Raw genomic sequence first — 25,617 nt, 5'->3', positions numbered from 1 at the left:
CGCCATTTTCAATTCACTCAAATTTTTACATACACTCTATTTGCATTGTGAGCGGCGTGGTGGTTGACGGTTAAAGCGTTTCGCTTCCGAACCGAGGTCCCAGGTTCGAATCTCGGTGAAGACCAGAAAATTTAATGTTGGTATTATAAAGAAGACGCCCCTGAGTCCACCCAACCCTAATGGGTACCAAACTTTGTAAAGTAAAAACGGTTGATCGTTGTGCTGGTCACATGACACCCTGATCGTTAATCGTTGGCTAAAGAATAAGTTGAACATTACATCATCTGCTCCATTGTAATAAAAAAAGGAAGGTGGGAAAAAAAAATGAAGAATCTTTGTGGCATTTCCATTTAGCCTTTCGGGTAACTCGAAATTATTATTAAAGTCTAAAACAGTTATTTCATTTATCACAAGCTGATTTTGTCTATATTATAAATAAAGTTTTATTTAGTATTGCTCACAATGAAGTTTTTTTTCAAGTTTATTGGTTAAGCTATATTACGCATACAACGGTTTAGTTGTCTACCAGCAGTTTGGTGCTACATGTCAACGACCGTTACAGATTACAAGAGGTTTTAATTTTCAAAATTAAAAAAAACTGGATAATATAGTCAATGACTTTGGATAATAACTAATAATAATATAAGTCCTTTATAATTCAATACTGGATTATAAGATACATTGAATTTTAATACTGTTTCTTTTTTTTTTCTTCAATACTTATAAACACAAACTAAAGATAAAACAAGTAAATATTAAATAAAAAAAACAAAATTCACATTAGGGTAAGAAATGCATACAGCCATATCTCTATATACTGTAATATGTATTTCCCTTTTCTATGTCAAACAAAATTAATTAATTACCACTAATTATTTAATTAGTTATATAGAAATTACATGTACAAAATTTGTACTAAACAGACAAACAGACAGACTGAGTTGACAAAAGCTTTGTACAAAATAAGCCACTGACTGAGTGAAAACATATTGTAATAAACAAATACAAAAAAAAAAATGGAGGTGCTGATTTCCCAATTGGGCATACATCCAACAACCTTTCTGCCCTCTCCTAACAAAAAGGTTCATAAGTAATTATAGTTAACATTTTATCCAATAGTGAGACAGAAAGAAAACTTTGCCAAGAACGTGATTCGGGATTTTAAAAAAAAAGAGAAAACGGGAAATAGAAACTCCTAAAAGTCATTAAAAAATTCTCCAAAAGTATTTCGTGATCTATACAAAAATTGCCTCCGTTACAAAGCTCAAAACAACAAATAAACAATTAAACAAAAAACATTCCAGTCCATCAATCGCAAAACACGTGCTCATTTACATTTCTTTTCCATTGACGTCATTAGAATGGGATTTTTCTTTTTTTCGGAAACAGGTAGTGAGAAGACAACCCACACACTTTTTTTTTTTTTATTTTCCCTTTAATTATAATTTCTTCCCCGCTAAGACTGTTAAATGTATGTAAAATGTCAACACCCCATGCCGTCTTCTGGACCGGAGTTGCTGAATATAAAAAAAAAAATTGGTCCAATATAGTAATTTAGTCACGTAAGCAGTAAGGACATAATCTAGATATTAAAATAGGTTGAGTCTCCACCTCCTGCTTTTTCCCCCCCAATATGAGACGCATCAAAATAGACTTCACTCTAAGACGAAAAAACAGTAACAAGGGACGTATTCCGTATTTATGGACAATTTTGGTAAACATAATATTTTGATATTCACTTTTCAAACTACGCCCAGTGTTACAGAGAACATCAAAGAGAGGCTTCCGGTTTGTTTTTTTGTTCCATCATTGGGTATGTATTAAGCAAACAGGATGTGGTCACATGACGATAGAGAGAATGTCTTGTTTAGCGAAACACCTGGGGATAGACTTCTCTAGCAAAAGACGTTGGGTTTATATCCCATTCCTTAAATTTGGAATTTCAACAAAATCTTAAGGCCCTTTAGGATATCCCGTGTATGGAGTGAAAGTAGAGCTCTGGCTGCCAGGTCGTGTGATGATATGGGCTCTGGACTGTAATTTGGTGGTCTCGTCGGTGCCGTGTTCAATCCCAGCCAGCTGACATCTCCCGTCCTACGAGAGGGTTGCTCTAGGTCTAGGATGTCATTATCTTCCAATCTGAAGGAACACCCGAAACATGTATAGCCTTTTCCAAACAAAGTTTGTTTACTCTAGACCAGATGTCTTGTGTTTGATTTCAATCCTAGTGTGAGAATTTAATGTCCTTAATGAAAAGCGGTTATAAAATGAGCCAAAATGTTCCTTGGCATTGGTCTGAGTTCTATCTATTTGAAAAGGCTCCATTTTAATTTTAGCTCTTAAAAGAACATTTTTAATGTACTTCTTTTTGAATTACGTCTTTAAATGATAGAAGACTGTTTTTTTATTTTTAGGTTTGAAGAGTTGAACTAATTGAAATTGAAAATGTCGATGTAACATTCTGAGCCAAAGCATTTCACTCAATAGTACTGTTATGCGGTAGGACGATGGTCGACTGGAAAGGTGTCTGTGTGCGTTGGAGATAATTCAATTTTTTTGTGAAAATCTATAATAGTTTTGTCTAGTCTGTCCGTCCGTCTGCCACAAATCTCAAAAACTTAGAGCGCTATTGAACTTGCAATTTCCCTATCTTCTTAAGCGTGCTTCAAATAAAACTTCAGAAACTAAAGCTCTCTTGTTTTGTTTTTTTAAATTCAATATTCGAACCATTTGTTTTTCATCCAAATAGATCATATTTAGAAGTGCATGTCTTTGTCCACATGTACACAAATACTTGCGATGTTCACGCCAGCTGTATTTAGGCTGGCAGTAAGTATTATTTTCACAAAAAATGATCGCAGATTTTAAGATTGTAGCTATGGATATTTTAGTAGTTCATAGTTTGTGTTATCCACAAATGAAGGTTTTATGTGTCGTTTTGTGACTATAAAGATGTGCTTAGTTCTTTGTATTAACCAATGACTACTGTAGAAGTTTCGCAGGTCACTGATGACATTTATTACTAAAAAAAAAAATAACTAAAAAATTAAAAAAAAAAACGAAAGCGTTATTGTAATTTTATTTACACTTCATTGTGCTAAAGTTATGGCCTGTCTTTTGTCCTGTATTGCTTTTTAGACAGCAGATCCACATGGGGCCTCTTAAGAGTTCCCGTGAAAACATAAACTCATTTTGTCAACTTTTTTTATGTTCATGATTTACGAGTAGGAAAATTTACATTCCAAATTTGTTTGGTGTAGAAAACCGTTATCGTATAGAATCGAATTTCAATTATAAGCCGGTCTCTTTTAAATAAAAAGTGGTGTGTTCCTGTTTTGTTTACTTTAATAGTACATTACAGTGCATGAAAACTGATAAACATTTCTTTCACATAAGAATTAATAAAAACAAATAAATGTATCAGGTCTTATCCCAAAGCTTTAAAATAGGTAAGAAGCTTATCAAATGGAGACAACTTCGTTTTTGAAATAAAAATACTAAGATTATTTCCCCTTGGACAGGTAAACTCGTCAAAAAATGAACTATGGTCCTAAACAAGCAAGAAAAAGGTTGGCCCACGGCAAATTAGAAAATGGCCCCTCCCTCCACTCACTCAAATCTTGATCTTTGGTGCAAAATATGCAAATAATTTTTTTAAAAAAAGTTGTTTTTTTGACAAGTAAACAAACCATCATTGTATTTGTATATTTCCATTAAGATGTGAGAGTCACGATTGTAGAAAGCTATTCGGGAACGTTACAAGTTTAAATTATCACGTTTTGATTTCATTTGTAAATGTTTATTACAAACAAAACACTAAGCATGATTGTAACCAATCATCAGGCCAGAGAGATCAGGTTTCTGTATAGCCTAGATGTAGATACTTTATTACAAACAAAACACTAAGCATGATTGTAACCAATCATCAGGCCAGAGAGATCAGGTTTCTGTATAGCCTAGATGTAGATACTAAGGAGGTGCAGATTACAGGTAAAGGTGACCTATTTGCAAAACACAGGTAAAGGTGATATATGTATATATGCAATACAACAAGTAACAATGACTCTTATCAAAACTTTCCTAAAAGAAATAGTTTATACATATACCACATCCTTAATTACTATTCATAAAACAGTCCCTTAGGCATAGTAGGTGAAGTAACATTAGCAAAATACATTTTACAAACACACAAGTTGTGATAAAACTATTGATCATATGGAGACTAATATTCTTTTTTTTTAAATACAATCCCGCAATAATAATCACTTTCTTTACCATTTAAACACACGTACAAATAGAATGTGTTTAGATGGCCCGATTTTCTTGAAAAAAAAAAAAAAGGTGCTTTTTTTTTTGTTTTCAAATTTTTAACATTTCCATTTAAATAGATTTCTTTTCTAAAGAGTAGTTCAGACCGGCTGGTTTGGTTTAAAAAAGGGAGTCTACTCTATTACTCTATTTTTTTTTCCGGAAGTACCTCTTCGTATTTACATTTCCCCTCCCCCATCCCCACTTCCGGACCAAAAGTTTTATTTGGAAAATTTGTGTACATCAAATGAATGAAGAATTTTGTTCAATAGATAGCAATGAAAATACATCAAAATTATCACATTAAAAAAAAATAAAAAAAAATACAAGAATTTCAAGTACGTAGTATGATCTAATCTGAAACATCTATTTGTTGTAGTTACCAATGTAATATTTTGTAAATAAAGAATGCCTTTTCTGACTTTGCAATCTATGGGGCAGATGATAAGCTCATCTGTTTTTAGGGCAGATGATAAGCTCATCTGTTTTTAGGGCAGATGATAAGCTCATCTGTTTTTAGGGCAGATGATAAGCTCATCTGTTTTTAGGGCAGATGATAAGCTCATCTGTTTTTAGGGCAGATGAAAGGCGCATCTATTTCTATGTCTAGGGTGTTAGGACGGCCCCCAGCTCTTGTCTTACCAAACGTCTGTCAAATACCCATTACATTTGGGTCAACTCAAGGGCTTCCTAAAAATCCCAATGTTCAAAATCCCAGTCTTTATCGGGATTCAAACTTGGGACCTTTCGGTTCGGAAGCCAAGCGTATAACTACTCCGCCACCTCGCCCCATACTATACTGCAAATATCACATTAAAAAATATAACATTTAAAAAATAAAGGGGAATAACTCACATTGATGCTGATGCTTTTTGAATGCATTGTACAGAACATCTCCACAGGCAGGCGATCTTTCCATGAAGTCTTTCCGTTCCAACAAACACAGGGCCTTGCCTGCAAAGGAAGTGCGCAACCACTCTTAGACCAAGTGCAATAACATCACGACTCTATCTACCCCCAAAATAACAAGGATGTAAAATTATTCAACGGTCTACATTTTAGTTTACAGTGACATAGCCCTCTATGTGTGTTGTGTATGTGTGTGTATAGGCGTGTGGGTACATAAATTTCACGTATATCTATGTGCAAGTCATGGTTATTGTCACGGGGTTGCTACATAACACAGGTTGTCCTATAGACTGGGGTAGCCCTATAAATCCAAAAGACAACACGCTACAGAATCTTCTTTAGAATATCTTCAAAGTTGTCATTATTTAAGGGTTCTCAGATTTAACATTTTTCTAACATCATTGTATCATTTTTTTTATTTTTTTTTTACAGAGGATATTAAAAACAGTTTAAAAACTGCACAATGTTGATGTTAAGGGACATTTCAGAGTTTTATTGTTAATATAAAGTATATGTAATAGCTAATACTAAATACCAGTATTGTAGTGGCATAATAATTCAGTGGCGTAGCTAGGGTGGGGGGGGGGGTCAAAATTTACCCCCCCCCCCCCGGGGAGACAAATGAGTATCCGGAATTAGTTTTTACATTAGATATTACGCTATTATCTCATGTCATGATGCCCGAATGTCAAAATGCAGGGGCCCCTATAGATGTCAAGCCCCCCCCGGGGCCCCAAAATCCCTAGCTACGCCACTGTAATAATTAGTTCATAGGACGTGTAGTGGAAATGCTTATAAATTGACAGCTACGCTAGGCAGGGCACATATCCTGTATGGGCGGCGACCGTATGCCAAAGACAGTGCTTTTTTTTATGAGAAGGTAAACGGCGCATCAGAGGTGACTCCGAAAACGCTTTAAAGCCCAGCTTAGGTGCCAGCTTGATTTAACTGACATAGAAGAGAGCACCTGGCAGCAGGTGGCTTCCGAACGAGACAGCTGGAGGTGTACTACCAAGACCACAGGATAAACACCTGAGACCAAACGGAAATCTACGGCCGAGGACAGACGTGTACGGCGGAAAGAGAACCGAAACCAACTACCGGCAGACAACTGTTATGTCTGCGTTGGGAGGGGCAAAAAATGTAGATCACAGGTAAGACTTCGCGCCCACGTGAGATACTGTACTCCTCCTTAATCTTTGGGACTCGAGGTCAAGCTTTATTATTACCTCTGACCCCTAGTTTTTTAGATCAGCTTCATAGCTAGATACAAATAGACAATATTTTAGGCTCTTAGCGAGTAATGATCTAGGTCTTGAAAGACATGAGCTTGTCCATAAGTGGTTCTGATGTTAATAAGATGGCTGTCACTTATCAGGAAGCCGTCTTGTTATAGTTCAAATCTCCAAAGCACATAGAGGGCTATACTGTGAAAACTGGCGCACAAATCGCTGAGGAAAAGAGAACAACGCTGGCAGAGGAGAAGCGCCAGAGAAGAAAAGCAAGGCCAATGACACTAGCTCCAGCTGGAATAACCTGTCCAGTGTGCAGCCGAACATTCCGGGCTCACATAGGTCTCACCAGCCACATAAGGAGGCACAAAACCCCAGTGCAAAGCCCTCAGCCCCCATGGATGACAAAAGCGGTCATCATCGAACCACGATGGACGAACTATTAAGTCTCCAAAGTGACAATAAGTCGGTGCATTGCTGCAATGCTGAAAGCAGTCTCTCGTCATTATAAGAAATGTGTATTCGTTTTAGACAGTCAGATCTTAGATTACTATTAAAAAGGATCCTTTAATTATCCTGTACTGAGAAATAGCTTTAAAAAAACACTTTTAAAAGTAGGCAATTTTTTTGTGTGAAAACGTTTAAAAAAAGCCATTTTGAAGTCGAGAACTATGAAGAAAATGAACAGTTTAACTTCACTACAAAGTTTGATTCACAAATAACAAGCTGACAAATGAGTTTGAACAACACAGCACGAACTCCCATGACCAAAGCACTCATTATATACAAAAAAAATGTAGCTGAGTTGTTTTTTGTTTTGGTGTTTTATGGCACATCGGCTACACTTTAGGAAATGTCGTGAAAAAATGTAGCCAATTGTTGTCTGATGAATGCGCTGCGATTTAAAAAGATTTGCAAAATCATTATCAAGAATGAAGAACTTTCTTTTTGAGGCATTGCAATAGGAGGATTTTTAACAAACTTGTACGTCAAAGCACCGTAGGTACAAGTTTTCAATGATTTTATTAAAGGCAGGGAACACAGAAAGTAAAATGTATAGCAAAATAAAATTTTTAGAGAAACCATAATGTGTCTTGACTCAGGACAAGTTTGTACAAATACTCCTTCTTCCCTTGTGCTATAAGAGGTTGCTTGAATCAGCCAGAAAAACCAACCACTTGGCAAAGTTTAAATCATTGATTAACATGCATCACCAGATTGATCTACGTGCAAATGTAGGAGGTAGCAACCTCCTTTTTTGAAGTAACGTCTGTATTTTATAAGATAAGAAAAGATAAGAAAAAAATACTCGGACATATTACGAAAGACTACACAATTTTGGTATCGAATTTGTAAAGACCATTTCCTAGCACCTTATGGCATAAAAATGTTATCTCGAAAATCTACATTAGTGATACTTAAGAAGAAAGACAACTAATAATAATAAGGCTAGTCTTCGAGTCTGAAGATTAATGAGGAATGCAGTATTTCCCGTGGCTGCGCAGTCCCAGCTGTGACCTACAGATTTTGCCAAGACAAAAGAAAGAAAGACAACTACAATAGTACAACACCACAAACTCCCGCTTCACCCCATATTCGTTTATAATTCTCCCCCCTACACTCAATTAGGTTAAAAATAACCAGGAATAGGGACGTAACAATACTCTCAAGTCTGAAACCATATAAAATATCGATACGCGGAAGCAATGAGGAAGTTTAGACATATCGATACCATAGTTACAGTCGTGTTTGCAGACGACAGATTGGGAGAGAAACTAAATCATTGTACAGGAAGTGACGATAAATCTGCATGTTTTGGAGTGCCAGCTTTATCTGTCTCCATTTCTAAATTTCGCAAAAAAAAAAAATTAAAATAATATCAGAAATTTTATTTTTCATAATTTCCGTAGTTCAGATTATTTTTCCATATTAAATTAGGTTGACATTTCACATATAAGATTAAGGTGACATTTCACATTGATACGATTCAAGTGCAATATATAAGTATAGTCGAATTATCCCGGTCACTGCTGGGCGGATACAAAAATAAAAACATATATAAATATATAATCATTTGTAAGTTATTTGAAGGGTAAACTTTGTACAGTAATGCCCTAATGTCGATCTATTTTTGTAAGATAAATTTAGGAAAAGTTAAAAAAAAAAAAGAGGCTCCGATTATCTGACAAGAATAACAGGGACGTCCACTTAGGAGGGAATAATTTTCGAATGAAATTTCCGTACACATTTCTAGAAGGTGGCAGCACGTAGATGTACTCTAGAAACCCCAAAAACGTTGCCGTCAAAGAGAAGAGCAGACGACAGACACACACACAGCAGACGACTTTTGTCATACCCATTCACAGAATGCATACGCACATCTGGGTGTTAATGGGAATCGTTAATGGTAATGGCCTCTTTAATCATTGGACACACATATATTCCAGATAATATATTTTATGGCACGGGTTATAGTGATACACATAGACCACTTCCTGTTTGGCTAAAGGATCTTAAAAAAACGATCCAGGTTATGGGTTATTTGACATCTATACTATTGCTTCCTGCTTTGCCAAGGGATCTCAAGACGTATATATATATATATATATATATACTTTTGGTTCCTGTTTTGACAAAGGATTTAAACTAAAATCAGATTTTGAGGCCATTTAAACTTTGGTCTAATAAAATGTTCTAAGTTCAACATTTAAGTCTATACAGATTATATTTCGTTTTGATAAAAGCAAATAATAGTTGCGTTAAATATTCAGTCACATGAAGAGTAAGCAAGGACTCAAAATGTCCATGAACTTGGTACTAGAACGATACTTGCCTAAAATATGCATCTGTATGATAGAACAATACTCATCAAAATGATGTATCTTTAGGCTAAAACGATACTAGCCCAAACAATGAATTTGTAAACAAGAACGATACACGCCAAAAAGATGTATCTGTAAGATAGAACGATATTAGCCCAAACAATGTATTTGTAAACAAGAACGATACTCGTCAAAAAGATGTATCTGTAAGATAGAACGATATTAGCCCAAACAATGTATTTGTAAACAAGAACGATACTAGTCAAAAAGATGTATTTGTAAGCTAGAACGATACTAGCCCAAACAATGTATTTGTAAACAAGAATGATACTCGCCAAAAATTTGTATCTTTTAGCTAGAACGATACTCGCACAAACGATATTTTTCTTTTTTAATTTCCTTTTCCCGATTTCAGTTTTTATTTTGGAATTTATATATATAATTCTCTTCATGGCTCAAAAGTTTGGACAACTAGTAATAAAAAGATCACTCTTTTATTTCTGCAGTCGGACTAGAGTTATTCCAAGAAAAAAAAAGAGAGGGGGAGAACAAGATGTATTCACCCGTCAGTAAATAGCAGGGCCGGACTTAGCCGTTGTGACCAAGAAGTCATGGAAAGATCACTCTTTTATTTATTTCTACCCCACGTAACTTAAGCAGCGAAAAAAAAAAAGATGGCAGAGCCGGACTTAACCATTTTCTGACCCTATGCGAAACGGATTTCGCGGAGCCAAGTTTGGGTAGGGATACGGTTAATAAGTGAAAATTAAGATTTTTATAAGAAAATAAATTCGTCTTTGCATTTTATTCATTCTTTACTACGTACAGAATTACTTAACGAGCCTTGCGTCATACAGTATATCATGAAAATTCTATTCCCGTCATAGATCACACTCAATAGCAGTAATTATCAAATGTTTCAATCTATCTTTGAGAATTGTTGACCTCATTAGTTCATTAGTTTGAGGCTCGAGAAGCTTTTTACAGCAGATTCCTCAATTACGGGTATTGCATAATGCCGTTTTTTTTTATTCGCGCGAAGGATTGGCGTTTTCCATTATGAATGACACCCCAAAATGACAATTGTCAGGAGATTTGTATGAGTTTTCAAAAGATTTTAATAATTTCCGGATATTTTCATGACTTTTTCGTATATTTTGCAATTTCAGGAAGTTTCCAGGAGTTCCTTATAAATCAAGAGGCCGCGTGAAATCTGTTATGTTATAAAATGGTTTAATTTGATAATTTACACCTAGAATTAGCGCGGATCCTATGGAAGTGCGGGGCCCACTGCGGTCGTATAAGTTGCAGTGGCCAAAGGCCGACCCTGCAAAATAGCGGCGTATGTCACGCCGTGGGTCGACTAGTTATCTATAAATGTTCTTTAAGGCTAGCAATAGTAACACGAGCAAACTCAACTTTACATGGACACAGTGGGAGAGAGAGGACAGAGAAAGGGGAATAGGAGAGAGAGAGGAAGTAGGAGAGAGAGAGAGAGAGAGAGGGGGAGGAAAAGAAGAGAGAGAGGGAGGGAAAGAAGAGAGAGAGAGAGATCAATTGTGTCCGATGATAAACAACAAAGATAACAAATAAGTAAGAACACCTTGCCCTCTTATCTTGATGACAACGCATCTGCAACGCCCTGGTTTGACCTGTCAATGTGTCCTGATTAGATGCACTCTGTAGAAAGGCCATCACAGATCTACGTCACCCTTCTATCTACTTCCTACTTACCTACTGCAGTCGATAGAACCAAACACAAAGTTCAGGTCTAATCTTTCACTCAAGTTTATTTCCCTTGGGTGTCCTATACTCTTCACGTCCCATTGACAACGTCACGCACAAAAAAAACAAACAAAAAAAACCCCCAAAAAACGATTGTTACGGATGTTCACGCGAAATTTGAAATACACCGAACTGTTCTTTGTATGCATTTCGATTAGTACTGTCCGACTTACATACTTGAAGCAATGACAGACGGTAGCTAGAAAAAGAAGAGAAAGCGATGTGGAATAATAAAGAGGCGATAAGAGATAACATAAAGAACATCGTAAAACAATTTTTTAAAAAGAAGATTTGGAGAGACAATGAAACAAATAGTCAAATCAAACAATGTCAAGGACATCATATTAAAAGATCGTTCTTGCCAACCAAAAAAAAACAAATGAGTTTGAGCTACAAGCGAAAGCGCTTAGAAATTTTATTTTACAATGCCAAAAAAAAGTGCCAAATAAAAACGACTTATCTTAAAACTTTTTTAATTCATAGTCAACACTTCCGGATCCTGTTCAGCGGATACACCACAAAAAAAATCTATTTATGATCTCGCCTCCATATATGAAAATCTCTACTAAATAAAGTATCTAAAAACGACAAAAAAAAAACAAAACGACACAGGATGCACGTTTCTTTGTAGTCCACTTTTATTTGTGTCATGGGGCAGAGGATGTAAAGGTTATCTGTTTCTGTGGCCCACGGTTAACGAGGGAGTCATGTGACCAGCACAATGACCAACCGGCTTTACTTTTCCCCGACTAATATCAGGTACCCATTAGAGTTGGGATGGACTCAGAGGTGCCCAAAGATCCCCGAAATAAAAAATCCCAGTATAAAACAGGACTCGAACCCGGGAAGCCAAGTGCTTTACCGCTCAGCCACGGCGCCTCCACAAAGGCGTTCTATGTAATGGGCTAAATCCATCAACAGGCAGTTCCGAATACAGGACTAGAATAAGGCAATGGGACCCCAACGTTTTCTGTTGGAGATTTCACGACACAGTTAGTCCTATCTGGAACACTGCATTGACTTTCACTATTGTCAACTGAATGAAAAGTACCATGCAATACTTGTAACACTATCTCAATGTTTGGCAGTTGATCTTCGAATCAAATCTCTGTTTTACAGTTAGTTCGCTGTCATTGGTTTTTAATTAAGTTTTGAATAATAGATCGAAAGAGGAATGTCTCCTCCTAATGGAATTTATTTTGTACTACAAGAAGGAGAGCTTTGAAAATTTGATTTCCGCAGTGCTAAAAAGGTGCCCAATATTATCATAGACATTCAGAACAAAAGACAATCTTATCCGCACTTCCTTTATTCTGTACATCGGATACACCAATAAAGCTGGCTTTACATTGAATTTCCGCCATGTATGAAAATCACCAATTAATAATGTCATTCATGTTTCAAAAGTATGAAAGTTCTAACTCCAAAAAAACTATTTTACGTCAAGTTAGAATCGATACCCGGAAAAGCTGCAACCAGCAGTATCGAAAGATTCGGGTTCAAAGTGATATCTCATGTGATTATGCGAACATGACCATTCAAATGGTATTAGCTTGTTCATGTGGTTGAAACAATTTAACTATTGACAGTTGAAACAATTTAACTATTGACATGATATGAAAAAAATATAAAATAAAACAATTAATATCAATGTTACAAAGTATTTGCAATGGCCTTTATCATCTTTAAAGAAATATAATTTAGTTCGTGTGATACTTTAAAAAGATTCAAATAGGGTTTTCCAACCTAAATTTGGTAGCAAGAAGGAGTTATTTCCCTCAAATAAGCTTTGTTTTATAAAAATGGATTTTTGATATTGTGCTTGTTAACAGAGACTAACAATAATTCATGTGTGAGAATGGAAATATTTAAAAAAAATTGTTTTTGCTTATCGCAACGTTCATGCTTGTTGTATGCTCATTGAGCTATGGTAAAATAACTTTTGTAGACCATTTGGGGGCCGAGAGTGTCCGTAACAAGGGGGAGGTTTCCGTGCTGCCTTTTCAAAAGCAATTTAAAGAAAAATAATCGAGCAGCCATGATGGAAGTTTTACAACTGAGCTATTCAAGTACTTATAAAAATAGTAGGTTTTATTTATATATATATATATATATATATATATATATATATATATATATATATTTAAAGAACGACTTGATTCGCTACACTACAACTAATCGATTAACTAACTAATTGTGTTTTTTTTATGATTCTTATTTTGTCAACGACAACAAATAATTGCGCAAACCTGATACATGAATGGAAGTTGGAAGAAATAACATGAACAAGATTTTGACCAGACAGACAGACAGACAGAGTGACTTGATATATATAGTAAAGAGTAAAGTAAAGTTTCCCTTTCGGAACTTGCGATCTATGGGGTAGATGATGTTAAAGTCATCTGTTTCTATGGCCAACGGTTAACAAGCTAGGTGTTATGTGGCCAGCACAACGACCAACCGCCTTTACTTTCCCCAACTTTAGTCAGATACCCATTAGAGCTGGGTAGACTCAAGGGCGCCCTAAAAATCCCGAAATTCGAAATCCCAGTTTTCACCGAGATTCGAACCCAGGACCCCAGGTTCAGAAGCCGAGCGCTTACCCACTCAGCCACCGCGCCCCATGACTTGATATATGCTTGGTTAATTTTTTTTTTATCTTATATATTGGTGGAGAAGTGGAAGTGGAATACTAAAAAAAAAAAGTAAGTCTACTCTACAGAGAAACAAAGGGTTCAACGCGCAATGGAATCACGCACGCACATACACTAGTGTAACAAAACACCGTGTCATTTCGTAGAAACTAATACAACATGTTCACAAAGCAATTCACGAAAGTTTGCTACAACCAGCAACAAAAGAGAAACGTTCCTTGTAGGATTCAAAGGTCAATGCTTTGATTTCAATATCAAGTCGGTTCCATTTCATAATAAGTGTAACCCACCCCACCAAGCCAAAAGCCGCTCATTTGACAACAGATCTCATGTTTTTACTGTAAGTGGTTGTATACGGTTAGCGACACATACAAAAGTTTTCGACAATTTAAAACGAAACAAAGTTTATTGAATCAGAGTGTCAATAGAAAAGGTTCGTAGAAAATGTTTAGATCAATATTGCATTTCAATTGCAGGCTTACAAGAAAAAGTGTACATAATACATCGGCGCTAAAGAAAATATTTTCTTTGATATTGACACTGCGATAAATATATTGAACTATACAGATTCGTATGTCGCCAGATTAAAAACAAAAGCATAAACTATATCAGAAGCACAGAAGCTGTACTGAATAAAATATTCTAGAGAGCCTCCCCATGAATCCAATTCAAAGAATACTCTCTTGGTACGGAATACGAGAAAATAGAAAGTGCAGGTCCATACTTGACATATATAGAAGCGGTAAATAGATTAAAAAAAAAAAACTAGAAACATTTAGATCTATTCATGGATCTATTATTATTATTGAAACATTTAGATCTATTCATGGATCTATTGTTATTATTATTATTAAAAATGACGAAATGTTTTCGTTCCTTGAAGATATCAAGATACCAGTTTGTTATTTTTTTTTAAAATTATGCTATTGTTCAATGTCACGCTTACAGTTAATCACAGTGAGTAATCTCCCCTTTGACTATACTTTGATTCAGAACATCTCGATATGTTCTTACACCAGTGTCTCCAAGACTGTGTTCTGCGGAACCCTAGTGATCCGCAAGGCCTGAATAGGTGTTCCACGAATTACTGAAATAATTAACTAGTAGGTCACGACGTGAATACGGTGAATAAATCTCTTTAAAAATAAGCAAAGTGTTGTGTTCAATAGTCTAACTGAGCGAAGTGTTTCGTTAAGGGAAATGTTTGAGAAACCCTGTCTTAGAGCAATATATTTTTTTTTTTTAAGGAGCAGAGCAATAAGACTCTGCAACTGAACATATCTGTGCTTCCGGTAGAGGGGATAATGGGGTGGATACAAATGAACCTAAGGAAAAACGTAAGAAAATTGATCAAAGGAAGATTGGTAGAGACTTTCAAATGAATACACATAATAAGCAAGGTTAAGGACGCAATTCTGAAATATCAATGTTGCCAACTTAAAAATAACAAGCAAAGCATTAAAAAATTATTAAAAAAAAAAAAAGTTCATATGATGGAAATAACTGCACAATTACTGCACCATATCAATATTGGAGGATTATCTCCCTTTTTATATACATAGAGCACGATTAATTAATTACCGCTAATTAATTAAATAATTAGTTAAAATATTTTATTGCTCTATGTGTTGGCATTGACAAAGAATAATTCTGCAAAGTTTTAACTTGATCCGAGATTGGGAAGTGAAATAAAAAAAAATATTTTTTTTTTGTATTCATATTGCCTCTATGAATTGAAAACATTGGCTTTGTCATATTGGTGAACCTTTCAAATTAAAGTTCTGTTTCATATTACATGAATACAGAGTATGGAACAAAATGTTCTTAGAAGTAAAACTAATGAATAATAATAATAATAATAATAATAATAATATTTATTGTCCGTAAGGAAGTCTGTCTTACAATTTGTGCATTACACCAAACAAAACATTGTAACTATAAAAAAAAAAAAAAATGTACATTCACACCAGACTCACTCATAATGTACATGTGAAAAGTTTATACCAGATTGTTTCTTTTTAATGGTTTGATTGCCAGGGGAACAAAAGAGTTTTTGTGTCTGTTTGTCTTTGATATCGGTGTCTTGTATCTCTTTTGTGATGGAAAGATCACAAAATCCTTACCCGAAGAATGATTTTTTATTCGTAATAAATGAGTTGATGGGGTAAGGAATACATAGACTAATATGTTTGACATGTTTCGGATGTTCCTTCAGAGTTGAAGATAATTACTTCCTAGTCCAAACCTCCCGCAGGACGACGGGGGATGGGAGTGGGCAAGGTTTGAACCCTGGACCATCAATAAATCTGAACGACAGTCCAGTGCGCAAACCGCACGACCAGGCAGCCATCCAGACTAGTTTATTATGAACTCATTTATTTCACGATGACTGACACGTTTGAGCGAATGAGACCATCTGCCCAGAAGACTTCACATTCTTAAGATATTAATTATTTTGTGATAGTAGGGTAAAGGACGTGAAAATTCCTTAAAAATATTTATTTTACTGCGCGTTTGGTTCATTCTACAGCTTCGTTCAGCGGTTCCCAAAGTGAACACCCCAGAGTCCATGAATACAATTTCACAGCGAGTTCTATAAAACATTCCTCGATTTAAATTGACTAACAAGAGCATTAGGAAATCAGATCTTGTTCAACAATTATTAATCAATGCGTAGTAATTAATTATTTTCTCTTAAATAAAAGGGCGGAGATAAACCTTGCAGTGTTGATAGACGTGGCAGTGATTTTGCGGTGTTGCCCCTTGGATATACTTTGCTTTTTTTATGTATCTTTATATTTCGCTTGTATTGAACATGGAATCCGAAAAGTGCGTTATGCTAATGTGTAACCATTGCCTAAAGCATTGATAAATGTGTTTTAGAATCTATCAGACCAGCGGTTCTCAACATTTTCAGCTCGGCGACCCCTTTTTACAATTGCCCACTTTGACGCGACCCCCCACCCCTTGCACACACACACACATAGGAATAAAATAATTCATTTTTTCGAAGGTCTTTGGCGACCCTTGGCAAATCGTCAATCAACCCCCAAGGGGGTCGCGACTCACAGGTTGAGAACCCCTGTATTAGACCATGTCATTTGATCACCGAATCCAACGTGTACTTTAACCTTTTTTGCTTGATTATAACGGAGCAACTGGTCCTCTGGCAATAAATCCTGCAATTAGATTTAAAATCTGCAAGGATCTTGCGCTGAATGCCGAACGAGCGCGCAGGCCGCAAGACTTCCACTTCCACTGAGAGATCAGTCATGCAAAGATTGTCTGGGAACGGTTTCAAGCGTGTTGATGTGTCAACCACACACACACACACACACACACTCAGACAAATCAGAAGTTAACAAAAAAAAAAAAGCGACACGATTAACCCACTTATTGACGTTTTTTTTTTTTATTCTTTCCCATTTATAAAAGCAGTGATGCCCAATCTGTGACCAGCGGGCCAAATCCGGCCTGTGATGCATCGCTATCATACACCTGTACAAATCTGACTTCTGTGCATAAGAAGTCCGCATGGTTTTCATTGGACATGAAGATGCGGGCCTTGACACCCGGGTCGAAAAGGTATGTGTCTCCAAGGCCGAAAAAGGTTGGACATCACTGTATTAGTGTATGAGTAGTATTTAAGGCGTGTAGTTAAACAATAAAATATGAATGTTAATGTCATACGTGACGATATGCTACTTAGCAAGCAAAATAACAAAAAAATACTTGAAAAACAAAAGTTTATATAAGGGAAAGAACTGCATATTTACTACCATATTTCTTAATACACTAAAATTTATTTCCCTTTTAATATATCAAAAAAATATAATCGATTACCACTAATAAATAAATATTATTTTTTCATTGATTCGTTGAGGTAATGAAAACGTGTGCGAAGTTTTAACTCGGTCCGAAAATTGAAAGGGGAGAAATAACGTGCTCAAAATTTGCACCTGACAGACAAACGGACAGAGTTAATATAAGGTTTGTAAATAAATAAAAAAAAACAATAATAAAAGGAATTTTGTCTAACACATAAACTCGTAAGCGATCCTTTGTAAGCTGTACACACATATATAACAGAAAACAATTTTTAAGAGTTGTGTGTGTCTATGTATATGTGCCAATGACAGATCTTTATGGAGACTGCTTGCATAACTTCCACTATGCAGTTCATGCGATAATATGAAAAACTACTCATTAATTGTTGCTTTAAATTATGTCCAACTTATTTGCATAGTAAATAGATTTTTTTCTCTTTAAAAAAAAGTAAAAAAAAATGTTGTAAATGTATGACAGAACTTACATAACATAGCAATACAATTGTAAATGATACTATTTTTTTTTAATCAAAAATAAAAAACCATATGCATAAATGTGTTTTAAAAAAAGGGTAAATGGTCATCTCCCTTACTAAAAAGTCTCCAGTGTTTGTTACTATTAATAGTGAATAGTTGTAAAAATGGTGTATTTTTATGAAAACAAAATGCTTGCATAATTGATTTAAAAATTAGATTTTTCGCTTTCAGAAAAGAAAAAAAGTGGCCGTTGCATCAGAACTTTGAATGATCTAAAATATCATGATGTTCGATTTTCATTTTCTCTTCTAGCTTCTGAGATCTAAACGGGATGGACGGACGGACAGACTGACAGACAGGCTACACAAAACTAATAGCGTCTTTTCCCTTTTTGAGGGACCACTAAAAACACAGAAAAAAACACAGGTGTTCAGATCCGAAAATACAAGTAGTAATATATCCATCCACCAGGCATCAATCCATATACATTTTTAAAAAGTTTATTTGGGGTGTTTTGGCTTGGACCAATTGTTCAACGAAATTGTACTTAAATACACTGTATTAAAAAAAAAAGTTAACCAACCCACGTTTGTCCAAAAAACGTGTTGTTAAGTGCGACCTAATGAATGGGGAAAAAAATAATTTAAATGTTTAAAAAGATTTCACTGAACTCTCTCTCTCCCCCCTCCTATCTTTCTATAAAATCACTTATCTAAGAAATAGTTTATTTCCTAGAAGAGAACAAAAAAAAAATAGGTCAAAGGTAACACTATTACATCGTATCGATCTGCCATTTTAATTTGTTCTAACTCGACTTTGTGTAAAATTAGAAGAAATAAAAACATTACAAAAAATGACTCCTTATTTATTTGGTTCAAATCCAATTAATCTTTTTTTTTTTTTTTGTATTGTTTTCCAAACGCTTCAGCCTGAAGAGTTGGGATTTCTTTGCGGTTCTTAGCTACACGATATGAGTACACGGTATCGATGCTTGCAAACGTGCGCAGCTATACAACGATACTGGATAGCTTCCGCATTACGAGCTTGGTGACTGGAACTGTGGCGATACTTACACTTCTAGGAAAAGACAACTTCCTGATCAGACTTTACCTTCTTATCCTCCCCTTTGCATAGACCAGTGATTCTATTACCCTGGTTGCAACCCTCTCTCTTTGTCACATGTTCGGTAATCGGCTGCACAAATAGGTGGGTGAGGGACGGTATAGAATGGGGCAGGGGATAAAAAAATGTCCTTAACTCCGCCCACTAAACTCTCCAAACTGCAAAATGTATTTAAATGCTAGTCTATATCCGGTTTGACATTGCGGCAATATATGAATAACGGCAAGGACGTTCAGTATATACATTTTTTTTTTTATTATTGAAGGTATTTTTTTTATTATTGAAGGTATAGATCTGCATCCTGCGAGCAATTGGTCTCAAAATGGTAGAGGCATGGTGTCGATAGGTGTCCGTTTCGGGCTATAGATCCAGACAGCGTATTATTTATTTAACTTTGTTACATATCTTGAATACAGCTCAAAAACTTCTTTCGCAAATATTTTTACGACGATCTAGAACATAAGAAACGTAGCTGATCTGCTGCCAGGAATGTCGCTCCCACGCCAATATCGTCCCACTCTTTATTTATGTATTAAATCATTTGACCTGCTCATCTTACAAGGCCAGGAATGTCTAAAGCTCATATCGTTACAAAACGCTGTTATAAACATCTATACCATTACAGTGATTAATTATTTATCTTTTTTTTTCAAGATTTTGAACAGTTTTTTTGTGTTTTTATCTCGCTTGTACCAAAGCATCTGTCTGGTCAAAATCCTTTACACTTTTTGTATTCTCCCACTTCCCATTCTCGGATCAAGTTAAAACTTTGCAAAATTATTTATTGTCGATGACATCACGATTCAATAAGAAAAAATTAACCCATTATTGATCAATTAGTTTTTATTAATCAATTTTTTAATGGAAAATATATTTTACTAATGAGAGATAATCCTTGCAATGACATAAATTGCAACAATTGAACGTTACTAAACAGAAGGGGAACAGAAAAAGCGACAACAAACCTAAACGATAGGCCCAAATTGCATGGAGTTAGATCAATTTTGATTTAAAAAAATTACATAATTAATTCAAAATAATTGAAGCAATTCATGCAACTTAAGAGATTTTTGTAAAGTTTTTTTTTTTTTTAAATATAACTTGTTTCGAAAAAACAAAAGCTATTTTTTAATGTGTACTTCGAGTTTGACCAGTACACACAGCTCAAGTCAATCAGTTTGACCAGTACACACAGCTCAAGCCAATCAGTTTGACCAGTAAACACAACTCAAATCAATCAGTTTGATCAGTGCACACAACTCAAATCAATCAGTTTGACCAGTACACACAGCTCAAGTCAATCAGTTTGACCAGTACACACAGCTCAAGCCAATCAGTTTGACCAGTACACACAACTAAAATCAATCAGTTTGATCAGTACACACAACTCAAATCAATCAGTTTGACCAGTACACACAACTCAAATCAATCAGTTTGACCAGTACACACAACTCAAATCAATCAGTTTGACCAGTACACACAACTCAAATCAATCAGTTTGACCAGTACACACAACTCAAATCAATCAGTTTGATCAGTACACACAACTCAAATCAATCAGTTTGATCAGTACACACATCTAAAATCAATCAGTTTGATCAGTACACACAACTCAAATCAATCAGTTTGATCAGTACACACAACTCAAATCAATCAGTTTGATCAGTACACACAACTCAAATCAATCAGTTTGACCAGTACACACAGCTCAACTTTGGTCAGTTCAGGACTATTCGAAATTCGTCGATTTTATGGGAACCACTTTCTCATGCTCCGCACACCTGTGATTTCCAAGTAGTGGATCGTCAAGGGAAACAAGTTCGCACAAGTTTAAATCTCAGCTACAATACTTGGAAATGGCACTACTAGTCACATACCTCCGAATCAAGAATGAGACTAACTGGATAAGACAAAGAAGGAAGGCTTGTGGGGGGGGGGGGGTTGAAGGGGGAGAGGAAGGGGAGGGGAGACTATTACATTAAAAAAAAAAACAACGTCGGAAATTCAGCTATCAGGAGACCAATTTGTGGCAATATTGAAAACTACAAAAAGCCAAAATGTAAGTGGACCATACACGTCATAGTATCAAATGGAACAATGAAAAACACAGCATCAGCATGAGGAGACATTTCATTCACGCCATGTTGCTAGAAATAAAAATACATTTTGTAGACCGCTGTTGAAAAGACCACAACACTGATATTTTGTGTAACCGTGGAAATCTTATATATATATATATATATATATATATATATATATATATATATAAACCTACGTTAAATCTTGGTGACGCATTTTTAAAACTACAATAAAATATAAAATATACACTTTATATTATTACTTTTTGACTATAATAATATCTAGAGAAAACTATAATAAATATAGTGAACATCAACACACCGAAAGATGTAGTAAGACAGAAAAGAATAGAATGGCATCTTTCTTGATACTCAATCAAGAACAGCTGCTAACTGCATAAAAGTCAAGGGAGAGATGATGGTGATGATGAATGCTTGAAGTATGTGTGTGAAAAGTTTGCATTGTTTTTATTGGATGTTCCTGACTTCCTTTGCCATTCTTACCAAAATGTTTTCTTGATTTTTTTTTTACTCTTTTCTCGTTCTTATTGGTTGTTTGTTTCATTTTGCATTTTGTATTTAACGAAAGAGAAATTTAGAGAGAGAAAGAGACCGGGAGAAATAAAGAAAAAGAGAAGAGATATTTCAAACCAGGATACAAGAATGGTTAATTTCCAAGAATGAAGAGTACCTCTAAAGAGTAATTCTTGGAAACGTTGTCACGGTGTACCAAGTGAAGCATGATAGATCGAATAAACGAAATATCTCTCACAACCCCCCCCCCCCCGCCTTCCCTTTATTTTCTCTGCATACCCTCTCTCACCCCACACCCTCTCAATAAAAAAGCAGTAATAAAATAGATTGTCGATTGGGATATCAATTAATAGTTACTAAACTTGTGCATGCAAATACTGGATATGGCAACCCACAAGGTAACGGATTGATATTTGTATTAACTCCAGTTCCTTCTACATAAAATCCTTTGCGGAGTCAACGCCACATTAAGCTGAAACAGATCTGTTAGTTCACCCACCTAGGCTGCGTCATTACCAGCGATTTAGTATTTTAAATAGGAATGACAGAGGCCATATTTTTGTTTTAATTCGACTTTTTTGGGCAAATCAGTTGGCTCATAACGGAGACGAATATCCATCTCATAAATAACATTGTTGCCCCAACACCAACTTATGTCAAGGTCGAGTGGAGACTGAGTACGGCTCAGCAGCGATGGCTAATACGAATCTTCAAGAATCACAGACCCAGGCCATATTACCAACTGCAACACTCATGTGACGATCCCCCCCCCAACTCAGCCAGCGAAGTCTTGACCGAATATCACCTGAGATTTGTTGACCATGTCTTAAGACTATGCATACCACGCTCCCTGGGTACCGGTACTAAAAATGGCATGGATGTTGAAACAAGGAAAACGGAAACAGGGCGGTCCCCAAAATAACATCGTTCCCCACCTCCTCCATTGAATATTTGTAAATGGAGGATATCATCTGAGACAAAGCAAAGATCATCGCTAATGACTGATCTCAATTGAGGTAACTTGCCGCCCAATGCGTTGAACGATGTAGGAAAACTTAGGTAAGAAAGCCCCATAGTAACAAGCCCCATAGTAACAAGCCCCATAGTAACAAGCCCCATAGTAACAAGCCCCAATCCATAACTCCAGGCCAAGCATTAAATAATGGCTGCGATGTAGCTGTGTCAATTTTAAACTACAACTATTTTCAAAGGCGTTACCAAAATGTACAACTCTAACCAAAACAAAATAGCATGTAAACGTTTTCTCCATTTTTACACTTAGACACACCTCTGCTGAACAAAGAAAAAAAAAACACTAAAATAGAAATGGTGACTTTGTTCTCCAGTAAGCATCAACATCAAATTTACGGAATTCATTGTAACATCAAAAATCTGCTGAAACGTTTAACAATTATTTGCTGAGCAAGAACTCTGCAAGAGAACCTTAGTCAGGAAAGGATATAGATTGCCTAAAAATTATTATTTCGGAAAATTTTTCGGAAAATCCCAATTTAGCTTCATCAGACAGGGACGCTGAAATAGAACCTACAAAGCAAGTGCAAAAAAAAAAGTTGGCTCATAAACCACAACAGTCAACCAAAGCTTGAGAAAACATAAAAAAAAAAAAAATGAAGACACGTGAAACCAACAGGAAATGATGTCACTGAAATGGTAATTTCAGCCAGTACCCAGCAGACATTAGTTGGTTATAGAGTGGGCATTGTCCATTTTATTTTTTAAAAACAAAAAATCCCGAATAGAATAGAACAATTTTAAGAAATGATTGCTTTACAATATTGAACTGTATTGATACACTAAAGGTGTTTTTTTTTTAAATATTTCACACACAAACTCAAGATATATAAACTTGAGGTGAAATTATAAATGCTGTTTTATTACCTACTATCACACAAATATGTAGGCCTAATCATAATTTGATTTCTTCAATATCATTTTTTTTTAAAGAAAAGCTTTTTTTTTTTCTAAATATTTTTGATAAATTTTACTTCAAAATATAAACGCAACTGAATATTTCAATTTTTTTTCAAAAATTTTTTTTTCTCTCAAAGTTTAAATAAAAATCTGTAACAATTTCATAAAGATATAATATCGTGGGTTTTAATAAAAAATTAGTTGACGGAGTTTTCTAAATAAATAAATAGAAGGTTGTCTTAAATTGTCACCTGTTGAATTATTAGAGCGAATCTTGTTGTTGTTTTTCAAAAAAAAAATATTTTTTCTCAAAATTCTCCAAAATTTAAACAATTTCCTAAATATATAATATCGTGGGTTTTACTAAAAAAATAGTTTAAAGAGTTTTCTAAATAAATAAATAGAACGTTGGCCTAAATTGTCACCTGTTGAATTATTAGAGCGTATCTTGTTTGAAGCTGCGTTTAAAACGGTTTTAAGGAATGCTCTATGGTTTTCTATAGCATTTCTCTCTATCAGTTTAAAGAGAGGGGAAAAAAAGAGTTTGGATGATATAACCCAAACAACAGGAAGCAGAAAAGGTAAAGCAAAAGTGATTATAAGACGAAATGAAAATGTCAACGTTATCACATGGTCACGTGACATTATTTCGTATTATTTAATTTTCCTCAGAAACTGACGACGCTACATAATGGTACGGATATTGACTTTATGATTAACCACGCGATGCTTGCCGTAATGTTTTTTTTTTGTCTGCTTTACTCCAATCGCGTTCTCTCTGTTCAAGTTAACTATTGTAAAAGAAGAAGATCTTCTGTTCTGTTGACAAGAATGTAATCGGCTATCTCAATTACAGATATTTAAATACTGTTAGTTTAGAGTCTAGATTACTTAAAGCATGTGTTTTCCAAACTTTTTCCTTAACGGAACACTTCACGCATTCTGAGTATTTAGCGGAACACTTTGCTTATTTTTTAGAGAGATTAATTAGCGTTGTGGCCTACTAGTTGTTTATTCCTGTAGTTCGTCGAACACCTATTCAACACGAATAGGATTCCGCGGAACACAGTTCGGGAAACACTGCTATAAGCAGTACGGGGACATTAAAGAATAGCTCATAGTCCAATCTAGGCTTATCTCCTTAGACCATGTTAGTCTTTGTCTTTTTTTTTTTTTTGTTTTGTTTCGTTTTTTTGCATGATATAAAACAACATGAATTTAAATCAAAATAAATTGCTCTATGACAAAATAATACAATAGTCTTTGTCTCCGGTACACACACCTCATTAAATTACATGCACTAGATCTAGATCTACTAAAGGGCCGCAAGGTTGCATTAAAACTACAAGTACTAGATCTAGATCTACTAAAGGGCCGCAAGGTTGCATTCAAACTACAAGTACTAGATCTAGATCTACTAAAGGGCCGCAAGGTTGCATTAAAACTACATGCACTAGATCTAAATCTACTAAAGGGCCGCAAGGTTGCATTACCACTGACCTCAAAAGGAAGGAATAAAAAAAAGGTTCCGAAAATCCACTGACTCTTCTCGACGCATGGGCCCTACAATTAGAATCCCTGAGTCATGAGCAGGTCGTAGGATAGTATTGAGGGTTATATTAGGGGGTTGCATAAGGGGGCTGTTGATTTGGTCATTTGACAATAGCACTGGAGTTTTAATCTCTAATTGTCAATGTTTGTGTGTTTGTATGCGTGTGTGTTTGTATATGTTCTAAGACATTCAAGAGCTAATGACATAAATATACTCATTCTGTGAGCGAGATTTTTTAGTTAGTTCTCTAAGCTATGATGTCAAGCTCTTGTGATCAAAACGGAATCTTTAGAAAAATGTTGGGTATAAATCCTAGCACATACTATTGCACAAGGTTTTTAAAAATTGATGAATGAAAACCAAACATATTAAATATTGTTCCAGT

General features: G+C 35.3%; 1 protein-coding gene across 3 annotated transcripts in view; it reads right to left on the bottom strand.

Moving 5' to 3' along the window:
- The window catches only part of LOC106074571 (transcription factor ETV7-like), a 64,515-nt gene that overhangs the window by 13,316 nt on the left and 25,582 nt on the right, over positions 1-25,617 (bottom strand). For all 3 annotated transcript variants that reach the window (XM_013235358.2, XM_013235357.2, XM_056043282.1), the window contains exon 4: positions 5,164-5,262. In XM_013235358.2, the coding sequence (XP_013090812.2) occupies positions 5,164-5,262 (99 nt within the window). The remainder of the gene's footprint in view (positions 1-5,163; positions 5,263-25,617) is intronic.

This window comes from Biomphalaria glabrata, chromosome 10 (assembly GCF_947242115.1).
Source record: "Biomphalaria glabrata chromosome 10, xgBioGlab47.1, whole genome shotgun sequence".
Lineage (NCBI taxonomy): Eukaryota > Metazoa > Mollusca > Gastropoda > Planorbidae > Biomphalaria > Biomphalaria glabrata.
Note: the sequence above shows the minus strand (reverse complement) of the source record. Positions and strands in the feature narration are given on the sequence as shown.